Source organism: Rhododendron vialii, chromosome 2a (assembly GCF_030253575.1).
Source record: "Rhododendron vialii isolate Sample 1 chromosome 2a, ASM3025357v1".
Classification (NCBI taxonomy): domain Eukaryota; kingdom Viridiplantae; phylum Streptophyta; class Magnoliopsida; order Ericales; family Ericaceae; genus Rhododendron; species Rhododendron vialii.
Window position 1 is genome coordinate 35,692,324 of NC_080558.1, and position 14,669 is coordinate 35,706,992.

The 14,669-nt window shown below is 35.2% G+C and overlaps 1 protein-coding gene across 2 annotated transcripts; it reads right to left on the minus strand.

Moving 5' to 3' along the window:
- Positions 1 to 4,736: 4,736 nt before the first annotated feature.
- LOC131316095 (histidine-containing phosphotransfer protein 4-like) lies at positions 4,737 to 9,552 on the minus strand. Of its 2 annotated transcripts, XM_058345372.1 has the most exons (6): positions 8,846 to 9,533; positions 7,184 to 7,314; positions 6,821 to 6,889; positions 5,554 to 5,625; positions 5,052 to 5,124; positions 4,737 to 4,893 (listed from the first exon to the last, which is right to left on the minus strand). In XM_058345372.1, the coding sequence occupies exons 1-6, from the start codon at positions 8,900 to 8,902 to the stop codon at positions 4,870 to 4,872; spliced, it is 426 nt and encodes a 141-aa protein (XP_058201355.1). In that variant the 5' UTR covers positions 8,903 to 9,533; the 3' UTR covers positions 4,737 to 4,869. The 2 variants fall into 2 exon arrangements, with proteins under 2 accessions (XP_058201355.1, XP_058201356.1); XM_058345373.1 differs by lacking the exon at positions 6,821 to 6,889 and having other exon boundaries at positions 8,846 to 9,552.
- Positions 9,553 to 14,669: the final 5,117 nt, after the last annotated feature.

The following is a 14,669-nucleotide window of genomic DNA, read 5'->3' on the forward strand; positions in this document are numbered from 1 at the left end:
GTGAACTTGGCCTGTAGCTTTGCATCACCACAAGCTCTCCACAATTTTGATACATTAGCCGTGGTGCACATAAATTGATGGCGTTGACATCCCGAGTCATCAAAAAGCACGTATATATGGTGCATGATAGGATTCACCTATCATGTGGGGTACTAGTGAAAGCCTAGGATGTAGGAATTTGCTCACTCTTCATTAAAGTTTCAAACTATATGGATTTCTTTGATCTAGCTTTAAATGAACCCCGTTAGTGGCCGATCTATTTTTCACACACAGTGAGTCTTATCTCCCAAACTCCACCAATGTACACTTCAGTCCAATTGATACTTTACAGCTCAATTTGCTTTTCAGGGAGCGACAAAAATAAACATACAAACAAATTCTCCCTCTGTCCCACTTTAAATGTCTACTACGGAAATTCGTTCATTTTTAAACAAAAAAAAACATATTTTTAAATAACGATGGGCCTTGCCCGTGCCCCCATTCACTGGTAGTAGTAGTAGTAGTAGTAGTAGTAGTAGAAGTTTGGCTGTGGATTGTTGTTGTATTGTGTACCTGAAATGATTTCTTTATCCTAAAAGAAACATAACAAAATCCTATAGTTTAACGTTCCATTAAGGGAAATGATCATACCAAAATTGTTTTTGTTGGTGCCAAAATTCTAATGTACAAAAAGCTTGTACCATGTGCAATGTACAATACTTTTATGCATTGGAGTATTGGCACCAACAAAAACAGTTTTTGCATTATCACTACCCATTAATTAAAGCAATTTTGTGTGCAACATGACACATACAAATTTACAAAGAATGTCCCGAATATTTCATTCCATTTCTAAAATTGATAACTAATCATTAACTTTTTGAGGAATCCATCAATCAGTGCTATTGATTTTTTCAATATTTTCGACCTTGGTTCCGTACGTAGGAGCAAGTCAAAAAGATTGACAAGTCGAACTATTCGATCAGATTCCTTTTCAGTAGCCATGAGAGATGGGTGTTCGGACAAATAGCCAAAGTGGCTTATTTTTTGTTCTTATTCAAATTTTTTTCGTATTATTGGGCTTATTCTCATTTTTTTGGGGATTATTGCATCTTCATGACGAGAGGAATCTAAAAAGTATAAAATTTTGATCGAAATCCAATATTTTTTGAATAAAGACGAAAAACGTGGCTTATTGACTTATTTTTGTTTTTATGTGGGTTTGTTTGGCTTATTTTTTGTGGAAAAGCCAATGGCTAGGGTACTGGATTCTTTTGCCAACGGATCGATGCTCCTATATATTATGTATATACTCGTAGTCTTGGAAGGATTAAAACCAACTATGTATCATCTCTACACTCGAAAATTCAAGTATTGTATACTCAAGAATTCAACTATTGTATACGTCATTAGTTCGATCCTTTGTAGGAATTACCCGTAATAATGAATTTGCATATGGTTTAGGAACTACCCTGGCCTGATCGAATTGTTTGGGCCCACTCATTAAGAGTACTTCCGGCAAGAGACATATGAAAGGTTGGTGCTGCGCAAGCCAAAAATCAAAATTTGTCCGAAGCTTGGTCTAAAATTTCAGAAACATTGGTTGAAGTTTAATTTAAAGCAAGTTTTTACTCCCTCCGTCTCCAAATGCCTGAGCTTTTTTGGTAACCGCCTTTCCATGCAATTGCAAAAAATTATTTATTAGGACAATTTTATTTCCAAATTTTTTTACACCCAAATAAGATCTCATTGAGAAGAGAAAATTGGTGTAAAAAAAATTCCAAAACAAATTCTCATAGATAAATTATCTTTTGCGTGCAAAATGCATGATTAGTCAAAAAAAGCCGAGCAATTTGAGATGGAGAGAGAGTACTATCGGCTTCTAACTTACTACAGGAGTATTAACAGTGATGTAAGTAGCGTGACCATCTCTTATTTTACCCACACGACACTCTCCCATATTGACGGGCCTAGCTTCATAATTAATCACGGGCCTTGGCCGTGGCCCACTTACTAGTAGTTGAACAAATAGTAGTTTGGTTGTGTTTTGTTTTGTTGTCATACTAGCGGATGTTTGTACCTAAAGACACGTCGGAATGTATCATAGTCTCAACTTAAACAAATTAATTATCTGTACTACTCAATTGCTCTACGGGATAGTTGCAATCTCCGTCAGTTACATTCCCGATTGCTCTAGCAGAAAGAATTAATGCTCTTGATGATTTGGAGATTGATGTTGATTTAGAGGATGATGACGATTTCGAGGAAGGTGCCTCTCTATCTCTGGATTTTTAAATGCACGGTTTTGCTGCTTTGGTTTCTATATGGGATTTCGGTCTTGGTTCGTCGGTTGTTTCTTTTGTGGTTCGATCTTGGTCTGTCGGTTGTTTCTTTTATGGTTCGGGTTTGGTCTTGTGTGTTTTCGAGTGTAGGTGTAGGCTGTGTTTTGTTCTCTCTGGTCTTTATTTTGGGCTTTCTTTGCTTGTAGTTCTTTGTCATGTTTTGGGTTTGGTGTTTTAGGTGTGCGGGCTTGTCCCTTGTGGTGTTTTCATGGTTTTAGGTTTTTTGGTTCGGTTGGTTTCTTGTCATCCTGTGGTGTTGGTTTTCGGGTGGCATTTTTACCGGTGTGCCCGAAATCCATTTAATCTTTGTTTTCTTCCTCAAAAATTAATAAAATATTTTTGCTTAGCAAAAAAAACAAAACTGCGTTAGTTACCATTTTGAGATATTTTCATATTTGATCATATAAGGCAACATTATTTTACATCGACATACATTGCCTAAAAAATGAGGATAGAGAGGGATAGAATTATTAGGAGAAAATTATCTGTATCTTTTAAAAAAGAAATGATCCGATGGCTATAAACTGAATGTGAAGTGATTTAACGGTTGTACGTACAGATTGCTCTCATTTATATGTTTAGACATTTTCAACAGATAGCGCTCGATTTTATAATATAGATTGTGTACATGAAATGATTTCTAGCTTTATCCGAAAGCCGTATAACTATATACCTTAAGCCTATGTTGGACAAATGTTATGCCTCTTAAGTGGTAAATGTTTACACCTCTAAATGATAAATGTTATGCCTCTCAATAGTTTTGGGTACATACGGTATGCACACGTTAAGCCTATTTACATCAATGTTACGCCTATTCGAAAATGTTATGTCAATGTTACGCTTCTCAGTAGTAAATGTTATATGTCTCTCAATGGTAAATGTTACGGGTGCACGTCATACGCTAGTGGCCAGTGACTTGATCATTTCATACAGAAAGAGGACCCGCTCTCCTACAGAAAGATTAAGTTGTTGGATGATACATCATAAGATTATTTATTTCAGATTATACAAGCATTTACGTTATGAATTGTTTCAATGGTAAAAATGTGTAATTTTAGTATTTGTATCTCACACGAGTTCAGCTTATGAAAATTAGTTTTTAAAAAAATTCACAGATAATAGAGAATAGAAATGGAGTTGTTGCTACCTTGGGACATGCCTGTTGTTTCTTTTTGTGTAAATGTTGTAAAAAAATTTCTCTTTTCAGAATACTATGGTTTTGTAATAAAAATTTTGAAATCATTTAGTTAAGGTTTTGCATAAGTCATTGTCTCCAAATTTATTTTTGAAGAGAGGCCTGGATGAGACTCATCGGCCAGTCACAAGGACTCGACTAATTCTAGGTTCGAGGTTGTGACAATTTTGCAATGCAAGACGAAGTTTATGACTATTCCTTCGGCTACAAGTGGACATCAATTATATCAAACTTTTTTGTGACAACATATACATGAAAGCACATGTTGCAAGTTCCATATGCTAACCCAATTGTTAGTCAGTATATGGACAATTTGGAAAAGACACATTGAGAGGCAGTGAAGGGTTTATTGATTCTGATTTCGCTGGTGACCACCTTAGGAGGAGATCTTGACAGTGTATGAGTTTGCTTAATTTCTTTCTTAGTGCGGTTAGTTGGTAAGCTATTTTGCAGACTACAATTGCTTTTTTGTCTACTAAGGCGGAATACATGTTTGTTACTGAAGTTGTGAAGGAGGCATTGTGGTTAATTGCTTATATAAAAGGTATACTTGGCGAGTTTGGTCTTTAGTAAGGTGTGATAGTTGTATTTGGTGATAGTCAGAGTGCTATACATTTGATTAAAATCTTATGTATCATGAGCGAACCAAGCATATTGATATTATATACCACTTCTTTCGGAGATATCATCTCGCAGAAGCAAGTTGAGGAAAAAAATTAGAATGGTGGATAATCTAGTAGGTATGATGACTAAGCCTATTCCTGTTATCTAGTTCAAGCTTTGTTTGGACTTGAATGGGGTTTGAAGTTGTTGATTTTTCCCTAGGGGGTTTCGGAAGAGTAGCAAGTGAGAGGATTGCTCTATGGTGTAAGGTTCGATGGAGGTGGAGATATGTTGAAAATTGTCTTGAATTTTGGCTACGATCATTTCGGATATAGTCAGCTTGTCCTAATCTCTATTCGTCGTAGTGAATCATCTAATACCATTCTCTTGTTGAGTACATTTAAACTTATGCTTAGTCAAAGTCACGTAAATCTTTGCCTTCATGAGTGGGATTGCTTGTTTGGTTTGTTTTCACTAATTCGTGTTTTGTAATATATAACCCCACAACACCCGCCCCCCCATGAAAAGAAAAACAAAAAAAGAAAGGGTGAAGTTGCATTAGTAGCACTAACATTCATCCAACCAAAAGATGCATATGAGTGCAACTATAGATAACATGGGAGATCTACGAGATTCTTGATGTTATTTCATAACCAGCCGCAAACTTTTGTAGTATAGTTATTATGTGCGCCATCTTTGTTCTCATCACATCGTCATGTTTGCAGTATTCATTACTTGGGGCCATGCAGTTTAAGTACCAGCTTGTCTTGCTATCTGAAAATCAACGAAACAATGAGCAAGAGAATCGAGTTAGTCAGGCATGATGTGTGCATGTGTGTGCATGTGTGTGGAGAGAGAGAGAGAGAGAGAGAGAGAGAGAGGAGGAGGAGGAGGAGGAGGGGGGGGGAGGGGAAAGGAGAGGAGAGAGTGACCTCAAAGTAAGTTTCAAGCTTCCTCTTAAGGGTTGCAAGCTCTTGTTTCACTTGTTGGAATGTCCTAATACATCTACAACATAAAAAAAGAAAGAGAAAACATCACTAAGTTTTGGCAACTTGTTGGCTATTTGTTTGATAGAAAATTCTGACTTCATGATTTATAAGACTGCTAATTTTGCCTGCCACAGAGTTTTAACTGTTTGAGCTTACTATTGAGGTGAATTAACCATACTCCTGCGGAGCTTGTATTAGGTTCTTGACTCATTATTTGTTCGGTCAATAAATCGGAGTCCAAATCTTGTTATGTAATAATTCGATACAAAATGGATTGTATTTAGAATAACCATGTTTCTGGGTTACCAAACATACATCTTTATAACATGGAATCTATAAAGTTCAATCCAACAATGAGATGACAATACAATTTGATCTTGGTCATTAATTAATTATTACATATGTAATTGTGCAGAAATAAAGAAAATGGGAAAAGATAAATCACCCTTCAGCATTTCCAGCATTGCAATATTCCCTGAACTGTGTGCATTCAGTCTTCACCTTTTTTGCTCCAATGCTGTAACAACTTTTGTTAACAATCCATTTCAATAATACCAAAACCATAAGAGTACTGATGATATTTATTGATCCCTTCATTGCTATATCTTTGGGGTCTCTCTCCCATTTAAAAGAAAAACTAAGTTTTGGTAAATATAAATCTGTAAAAAAAAAAAAAAAATGTCATATGAACTCCCAACGGAAACTTCAGATCTTAACAATAAATCATAGAAAATTATTCCACGTCGTTTATGGAGAAAATTATGTCCAAAATAGCATTAATATTGAATCACGTGTAATCAAAAGAAAGATTTAAATAAGGATCCATATTCTTAAGGCCGCTTTGTTCTTCATGTTTGGAAAGAATCAGAAAACGGTGACGTGAATCATCTTCATATCGGCTATTAATTATCTTTTCACAAAACAAATCATGAGAGTACGTTGTAATCTCGTAAGATAAGCAATCCCATTAGAAGAGTGAATGAATTATTGTGTAATTAAATCACATCGCCCAAAAAATTTATAATAACTCGTGTTTTGTAGAATTTGATTGTCCAAAAACTATGTAGTAATCCATGAAGCAATATATAGTTGCATTCAACGCAAGACAGCCGGGAACAACATTGCTTGCTTTCATATCTAATCTGGCATATCATACAACTGGTAATTGTGTATATAGCATTGCTTTCCAGTAGTGAACTTAAACTACCCGAAATGTGCAAAGATGCATTTGGCCCAACGACATGAAGGGTGCGGTGCCATGAGAAAAAGAGGTTACGAGTTCAACTTTTTTTTCAAGGTGCTAATTTTAACTACTCAATCAATACTAACTTTAGCTGATCAAAAAATAGAACGAAAAAAATATCTTGAAATGCAACTTAAGTTTGCAAACTCCATGTTTAAGAGATTATTTAGTATTCCAATACTCCAGAGGCATTTCCCCACCGCACATTAGTATGGAATCCACATATTTCGTAATGAGAGCCATGCACGCATGCTCCAAGAGAACTGAATAATCTCTCCATTAATTTCTTGATATATATATATATATATAGAGCTAACAAAAAAAAAATTACAAAGTAACAAAAGGCAAAAAGGATATATTCTTGTATCCAGCATGATAATTGAGGACAAGATACCACTTTGTAATGCATAACATAGCCATGTAGCTAAATTTGGATGATTATACAAGTTTTTGGTTCCTTTTTATGTACCTTGAGCTTCTACCCTTGAACTGATGCATGTAATCATCCAGCCTCCCAAAATCAGTAGGATTATTCTCTCTGCATTTATCCATAATATTAAATCTATATTATTATTATTTATTTGAACAGAAAAAAAAATTTTATTTTGCATTAACGATGCAAAGATTGAAGGGACCCAGGGCGAGATGGAATCGTTACGAGAAGCGAGCATTCCAACAAAATTGGCACCCAAGCTACATGACAATCACATGCCACCCTGAACCCCGAAGGAAAAAAAAAAGTTGGCGAGAAACCAACCGGATATTTAAGACTACTTTGTGCATGGAACAATTGTGAACATGAAAACGGGAATTAGTTAATCTACGTACTTACAGAGCATTATCTATGTTTCGGATGAGTTTAGCTGAATCGGTGTAAAACAATGTTACAATTTCCTCTACAAAATTTGGGTTAGCATCATCCTGCAAATCCTCTAGCTGAATAAATTGCTCATCGAGGTACCCCTATATATAATTGCACATATTTTAGATTTCTGTAAATATCACATAATAAATTTTACATGCATTTAGATACGTTACAAATAAGAAAATGAAAGAACATATGCGCGCTATTTTTGTTTAGTATCGTAAAGAATGGCAATAGTACCCCCATTGATTTTCAATTGATCAATTGGCATTGCTTTTTTCTTTTTGTTGTGCAGAGGAGATGATAGATTAGCTAAGGGTGGTATTCATATGCGGCCTGTTTTGGCTTTAATAATTCTGGAGGATTTTTTTGTCTAAAACTCAAATTTTTTTTGCGGTCTTAGTTTTCCGTCACTTGTTTTTAGCTTATTGGTTCTTGTCGACGAGAAGAATCTAAAAAGGGAAAGTATTATGATCAAAACCTTTAAAAAAAAAAAAAGTTTAGTAAACACAAAAATAATCCAATATAGATACTTTTTAAATTTATTTTTGTCTTTATCTATTTTTTTTTCTAGTTTGGTTCAGATTTTCTTACTTTATGACTACTCTTTTTGAGACAAACTAGTAATTCACAAGAAATTGATGCAAAATTTACAATGGCGGAAAAAATTTAAACAAAGACAAAAAGAATAATCCTCCAGAATTATTAAGCTAAAAAAACAGCATCTTCTATGGGTCACGTGATTTGTCAAAAAACCGAAAGGAACAAGGAAATTAAAGCACATTTAAAATAAGATACTTCATTCTTTAGCATTCCACGGTACTATTTTTTGCATATTAAAACAGCATCTTCAATTCCATATTCTGGCACTCCCAAACAATTGCAACAATAGTCTTGTGTGTCTTTAAATTGTTTTTTTTTTTTTTTTTCAATAGAAGCCACCATGCTTCGTAATTTTTAATCAAAGAGTTCTCCCTCTCAAGAATTTTCTGCTCTACACATTGAAAAACTCACTATTGCACCATAAAAATTTCACTCTTTCTACATTGTCCTCCGACAATATTTTGAAATTTATCCACATATATATCGCGTTAAAACTTGCAGCTCTTTTTTTTTTTTAAACGTGTGTGAGATTGATTAGGAGTCTGTCTTGTGCTAGCGAAAGTTTAGTGCTGGGAGAAGGAGAAGGTTCTGCTTACAAAGGGATCAAAATGGCGATCAAAGGTGTTTCTGGAAAAGAGGAGGTCAGATTGGGTCCCGACTAGTCACCTATTATAAGTAAATTCTGGCTCCATCGCTTCTAAGTGGTAAATTGGCAAAATTTGAGATTGCAGCATGGCAATTTTCTAAAGTTTGGATTAGCCATAGCCCCTCTTTTGTCTATGCAATTTATAAGTACTGTTTCGGTTGCCACAAGATTTGAATAAGGTGGGAATTCTTTGCTTTTCGCACATATTTCTCTGTGACTGCTACCAAAGAGATACTTGATTTAGTATAAATAAATAATTTATAATTACCGCGCAATTGCAATCGATCCAATCAGATCGAATTTAACAAACTGAAACCACAAATTGTTTCTTGCCACCTTGTTCACATCAAAATATATACACATAATTAAGAAAAGCTAACCTGATCAAAGAGGGACTTCCTCATGGAGGCAACCTGACGTTGCAAATTTCTGTCCATTTTTGTGGAAGTGCTAATTAAAATGACAAGAAAACAAGAATGAAAATGTTCCCTGGAAATGTCCTCTTTGTTGAGCAACAGGAACGCTTTATCTATAGGATCTGTATGCACTACTATAACGCATGTTTGCAAGCTATATATAGGAGAGAGATATGGGAAATGAGAGAGAGAATCTAATAATACGTGTCAAGAAAATACGTGTCGTGGCTACAATTTTCGCAAATATATATACTTCATAAATCACATAATATTTCAATCATTACCCACCGATGATGTTGCGGGCCCAAAACCATCGGCGGAGCCATGAGTGGACAAGTGGGTCACTTGACCCCCAATTATTCCCACAACTTCAAAATTAATTAAACAAGGTTTGACCCTACAAATACCGTAATATCGCTCAAGCACCTTATAAATTTGTCCCACTTCTATAAAACAAAAAAGGTTTTGTTTCATTTAACTGAAAATTATAACTTACTTTTGGCCTTTTCAAATGCTTGATATATTGACAAAAAAAACATATTTACCATTATTTCAATGGATAGGCATCATTTCTAAAATATGAAAATTCCCCAGGGTCTTTTATTAGTGAAATTCATATTTTATATTTTGAAAAACATTTGAGATATAGTATGTGGAAGAAATATCTCTCATTTTTTAGTTTGATGCACAGATTCAAAAGTCCTAACTCTGCCCTTGTCCATAACTAAAAATGTTGTACTACATCAAAGTCCAAGTTTCTTATAGCTTGTTTGGTTTGGGATTTGGATTTTGAATTCTGTCAATTCACAATTTCTAATAAATTTTTTCTCAATTATTACTCTTATTTCTCTCTCTATCACTATCTCTATCTCTCTCCACTCATCTCAAACCAAACAAGGCCTAAGAATCTTAGGCTTGACCAGACGCATCTATACTTTACCAGGATTGTAGTGCACTTCGGTGAGGAATTCCGAGATATCATTATCATGATTCGAAGTGCTCATTTTTATAAAAAATTTCAAATATCTTATGTTTAAATTAAAATCAATTTATTCCGACATTTATAACCCCGTGGCAAACGATTTTCGATTAACCTGATTTTTTTTTTTTGTTTGTCATCCTCCATCTATTTTGATTTATTCTACACCGATTTTCTACTAGTAGTACTCGCCGTTGTTTTCTTTTTGCCAAAAACAGGGGCACAAAAGTGATGACACCCACTGAGAGGAACTGACGAATATTTGACGGTTTATACTTCCTTTAAAAAAATATATTCCATTCCACCTGGGTCAACCCTTTAACTGCCACGAGCCTACTGTCACGTGCCCCGTCGCATATTCAAGTTAAAAGTGAGCATAACTAGTCTTTTTTCTCTGTCTTTTTTCTATCGGCGAAAATTCGTATTATTATCATAATTAGATTAATACTACCTTGGAGGAGGAGTTAAACTCCTTACCCCCTCTTTCCTAGCACTTATGTGCACCCAATGATGTCGCCCAATGATGTCGTTAGGCCAAAAACCTCTTGACAAAATGAGTAATCATTTAAACATGTAAAAGCCAGAACTTAAGATGTACCAAAAAAAAAAAAAATGGTTATGCTATTGACAGCCCAATGAGTTATCAACAAAGCAAGAAGAAAACAAAAAAATTATAGTTTTAGATACACAATAGTCAATACTTTTTCAAGGCACTTAACAAATAGATGACTTTATTTTTTTCTTGTCCTTTTCTTACCTTATTAATAGCTCATTGGGCTATTATTAGTATTTTTCACGTTAAAAAAAAAAAAAAAAACCTTAGGGGTATCTCGCAGGACAGATTTGCTCCTTTCAATCAGGCAATGTGTTTAGGATTCGTGATTTTCTTTTGATAACAAAATGTGTTCGGGCTAACTTATGCAGACTTCAACTAAACTAATTAAGGGACGACCAATTCCTTCATCTACTAGTAAGATGCCACTTAAAACCAAGGTAACCGTATGAACTGACCACACAAGAGTTGGTAGCACGTACATAGGAGCTAGGTGTTGAATTTGAGAATTAAGAAGGAACAAACCCTAAGGTGAGTGTAGACTTTGAGGGTCCACCCCAACCTACAAATAAGATGATATGAATCCTCCATCTCATAAATCTTTTGAAGAAGAACCTCTAGATAATAAATCTATTTGATCGAATATTGCTAACTATGTTAACAATGCACACTTGTGCAAGAAAAAAATTAATGGTTTAAGAATCAATTCATTTTCTCCTTCCATTTTTTTTCAAAAGTGATAATTGCTAACGTTGTTACTAACGTCTTATCAAACTTATTTTTGGGATGAAGGGTACTTGAAAAGGTCTACATTATAAACGGTTCGCATCATTATCATGGGCCGTGGTGAATTCAAAATGTCAAATTAGAAGGGCATGCAAGAGAGGTAACCGAAGGGGACCTGAATCCAAGTTTGGCCGATCTCCACTGTTCCAGGGAAGACTTTTGTACGGTCCTTCTGGGCTTTCTATGTTAGGATTGGCTTAAATTATTTTTCTCAGTTTTTTATTTTGTTTTTCTAAACTTTAGTTTCACACCAAAAATAATTAGATTAAGCATTTGCTAATCTAGAGAAATCTAAAAAAGAAAAAAAAAAAAAAAAGTATGATCAAAAGCTTTAAAAATTCACTGAAGACAAAACAATGCAAAACAGACATTGTTTTAAATTATCTTTGTCGTTTCTAAACGCATTTCAAGTTCAATCCATAATTTTATCTTCTAATTATCAGTTCTATACAAGTCTGAAAAGTACGATATTTTGACATAAAAACCAAAAGAAAATCATAAATAACAAAAATAAGTTAGTTCAAAGCCTGGTACTTTTAGTCAGTTTTTTGATGTTAGCGCTTGTATGTCTTTTTACTTCTTATTGCCAATGACATTTTTCTGCTTTCTTAGAAAGGAGAAAAAAAAAACATGCAGACGTGCTGACCTATCAATAAGCTGTCCAAACACCATGTGGTGCAATTTTTTTAAAGTTTTTTGTCAGAGGATATTAACCAAGTTAGAGCCGCAACTGCTAATAGATCATACTCCATCCAGCCCTTATTTAGAATTCAGTATTCCATTTTAGATTGTCCCTTAATAAGTGTCATTTTTGTAAAGTTAGTCGATAAAAATTGGTACATTGACTATTTTGTCCCTAAAAGTATATTCCATTTTGAAAAGTTAGCGAGTAAAAGTGTAATGATGATGGGTAAGTAGAAAAAATTGAGAAAAGAATTGATGTGAAAGGTATAATGATAATATATTTTTAATAAGTTAGAATTATGAAGCAAGACACTTAAAAAGAGACGAAGGGAGTATATAGTTCAGGAATTTCTCTCCAACTGGTTATTAACCAAGTTGGAGCCACATCTGCTAATAGGTCATAATAATTCAGAAATTTCTCTCCAACCAGTGTTATATAAACTCTTCCATTTCCCCTACGTTACCCAATGGATATAACACCACACCCGGTGAGGGATGCGTGTCTGACACCACACCTGTACCCAATTTAGACACTTGGAGCCACATCTGCTAATAGGTTATTAATCAAGTTGGAGCCACATCAGCTAATAGGTCATAACAGGTCAGAAATTTCACACCAACAACCAGCGTTAATAAACTCTTCTATTTCCTCTACGTTACCAAATGGACATGACACCAGTACACCACCCCTTGTGTGGAATGCATGTCTTACACCACACCTGTACCCAATTTAGACACTTGGCTCCCCTTATTTTTCATGATTTTCAACAAAAAAATAAGCCCACGTTATCAATGAAAGAAAAATCTCTAGCCTGTCATGGATGGGAGAGAAAAATCATCTCTCTTCTCAATCCAATTTGATTATCAAACAATGTACATGTATTCTAATGTCAAAGTCATGAAGCTTGAGCGCACGTCAGCACCCTATAGTACCTTAGTCTATGCAACATAGACGATAAAATGAAGTGACAACACATAACAACGTACCCAAACATGACCCCTCTTGCAGAATTGTCCTCGTTTCAGAAACCGAATCGCAATGTTTAGGTGAGTGGAGAATAATCAACCAAAAGCTAGCTGAGAAAGAAGAATCATGAAAGACAAACTAACCAACAAACAAGTGAAAAACAAAAGAAATATCCCAATAATGATTGAAACGGTTGCATTTACCTTTAGATTAGCAGACAGCCAGACAGTGGTCCTCCTCGCGTCTCTGTGTCCATCTTTCAGCAATACCAGCAAAATGTTAAAATACCTAAGAGTTAGGCCAAGATGCACTCTTTAATTCTTTTGCAGCCGAGAGAGAGGAGGGGAGGAGGTTTTACAACAACATTGAACTATGTCACATAGACAACTCGAATACGCGCAATCTGTGAATATTATAATCCATAAGTCTAACAGCTTGAACAAACACCAGCACCTATGAAGCACCGACACTCATAGAGGCCGACGTGTCCACCCGCAAAGGACAGGAAAATATTTTAGGGGGACACATTAGAGACACAGAGGGGACACGGGAGGGGCACGTATGGGGACACGGTTGGGGTTAAATATGCACTTTTTTTAATTTTTCTGGAGTGAATGTGTATTACTTCAAATATTATGGATTAAAAGTGTAATATGATAAAATAAACAAGTTTTATATTATATTATATTTTATTTTATATATATATATATATAGAGGAATTTTCAAGTGAGGGATCCCTCATTTTGTTAAAATGAGGGACTTTCATTTCCCGATTAAATTTTGAAAATCCGAACCGTTCAATGTGTGCAGAACGTAATTTTAAGGGTCTCCGCGAGAAATCAGCAAAAAAAATGACCGGGAAGGGCGTCATCCGAGCAGTTTTTTTTTAACCGTTCAATGAAAACTACTCGGATGAAGCCCTTCCCGGTCATTTTTTTTGCTAATTTCTCACGGGGACCCTTAAAATCACGTTCTGATCACTTTGAGCGGCTCGGATCATCGAAATTCAATCGGGAAGGGGTGTCCCGCATTTTAATAAAATGAGGGATCCCTCACCGGAACCTAACTCTCTCTCTCTCTCTCTCTATATATATATATATATATATATTGAAGCTTTTTTCATCCTTATACATCTAACAATATTTTCACTGGTATAAGATAAATATTATCTATTCAATTATTTATTTTTCCGTGTCCATGTTCCCTTTTTTTAAGAAATTGTGTCTGTGCGCGTATCCGGGCCGTGTCCCCTGCCAAGTCACTCTAACATGACTCTATGTAACATAGACAACACCTTGAAGTTATGAACACATTCCAAACACAAACATGTCCCTCTCGTAAAATTGTCCTCATTTGATAAACCGAATCACAGATTTCACGTCTTTTGTGGCCAGTGAGTGGAGAATAACACAAACTAACCAAACAAAAAAAAACAGAAAAGTACAACAATAATGATGGAAACAAGTGCATTTTACCTTCATATTAGCAGACAGTGGTCCTCCTCGTGTCGTTCTGTCCATCTTCCAGCAATCCACCAAAACGTTAAAATAAAAGAGTTAAGCGAACTTTCACCCTTTATTCCTTCGCCACCCAAGAGAGAGGATGTTTTACATCAACATTGAGCTATCGTCAAATATCTGCTGTGGTTTTGGCCAAAAAAATGTGGTCACACCCTCCCTTTAGAAAAGAAACAAAAGTTGTGGGTGGTAATGGGATAGGATCAGTGTTTTTCCCTTTCACTGGTCGAATGGTAATATTCTTCCTTTTCTATCCTCTCCTATACTGATAAGCATCCCACGGTGGACATGATAAACCCAAG

What these genes read in the sequence shown, in the direction of transcription:
- LOC131316095 (XM_058345372.1), bottom strand. Translation starts at nt 8,902, where the DNA reads ATGGACAGAAATTTGCAACGTCAGGTTGCCTCCATGAGGAAGTCCCTC. An exon ending in GGAAGTCCCTCTTTGATCAG is followed by an intron (nt 7,315 to 8,845) that starts GTTAGCTTTTCT and finishes AATTATATATAG; the next exon opens with GGGTACCTCGATGAGCAATT. An exon ending in TTCAAGGGTAGAAGCTCAAG is followed by an intron (nt 5,626 to 6,820) that starts GTACATAAAAAG and finishes AAGTTGTTACAG; the next exon opens with CATTGGAGCAAAAAAGGTGA.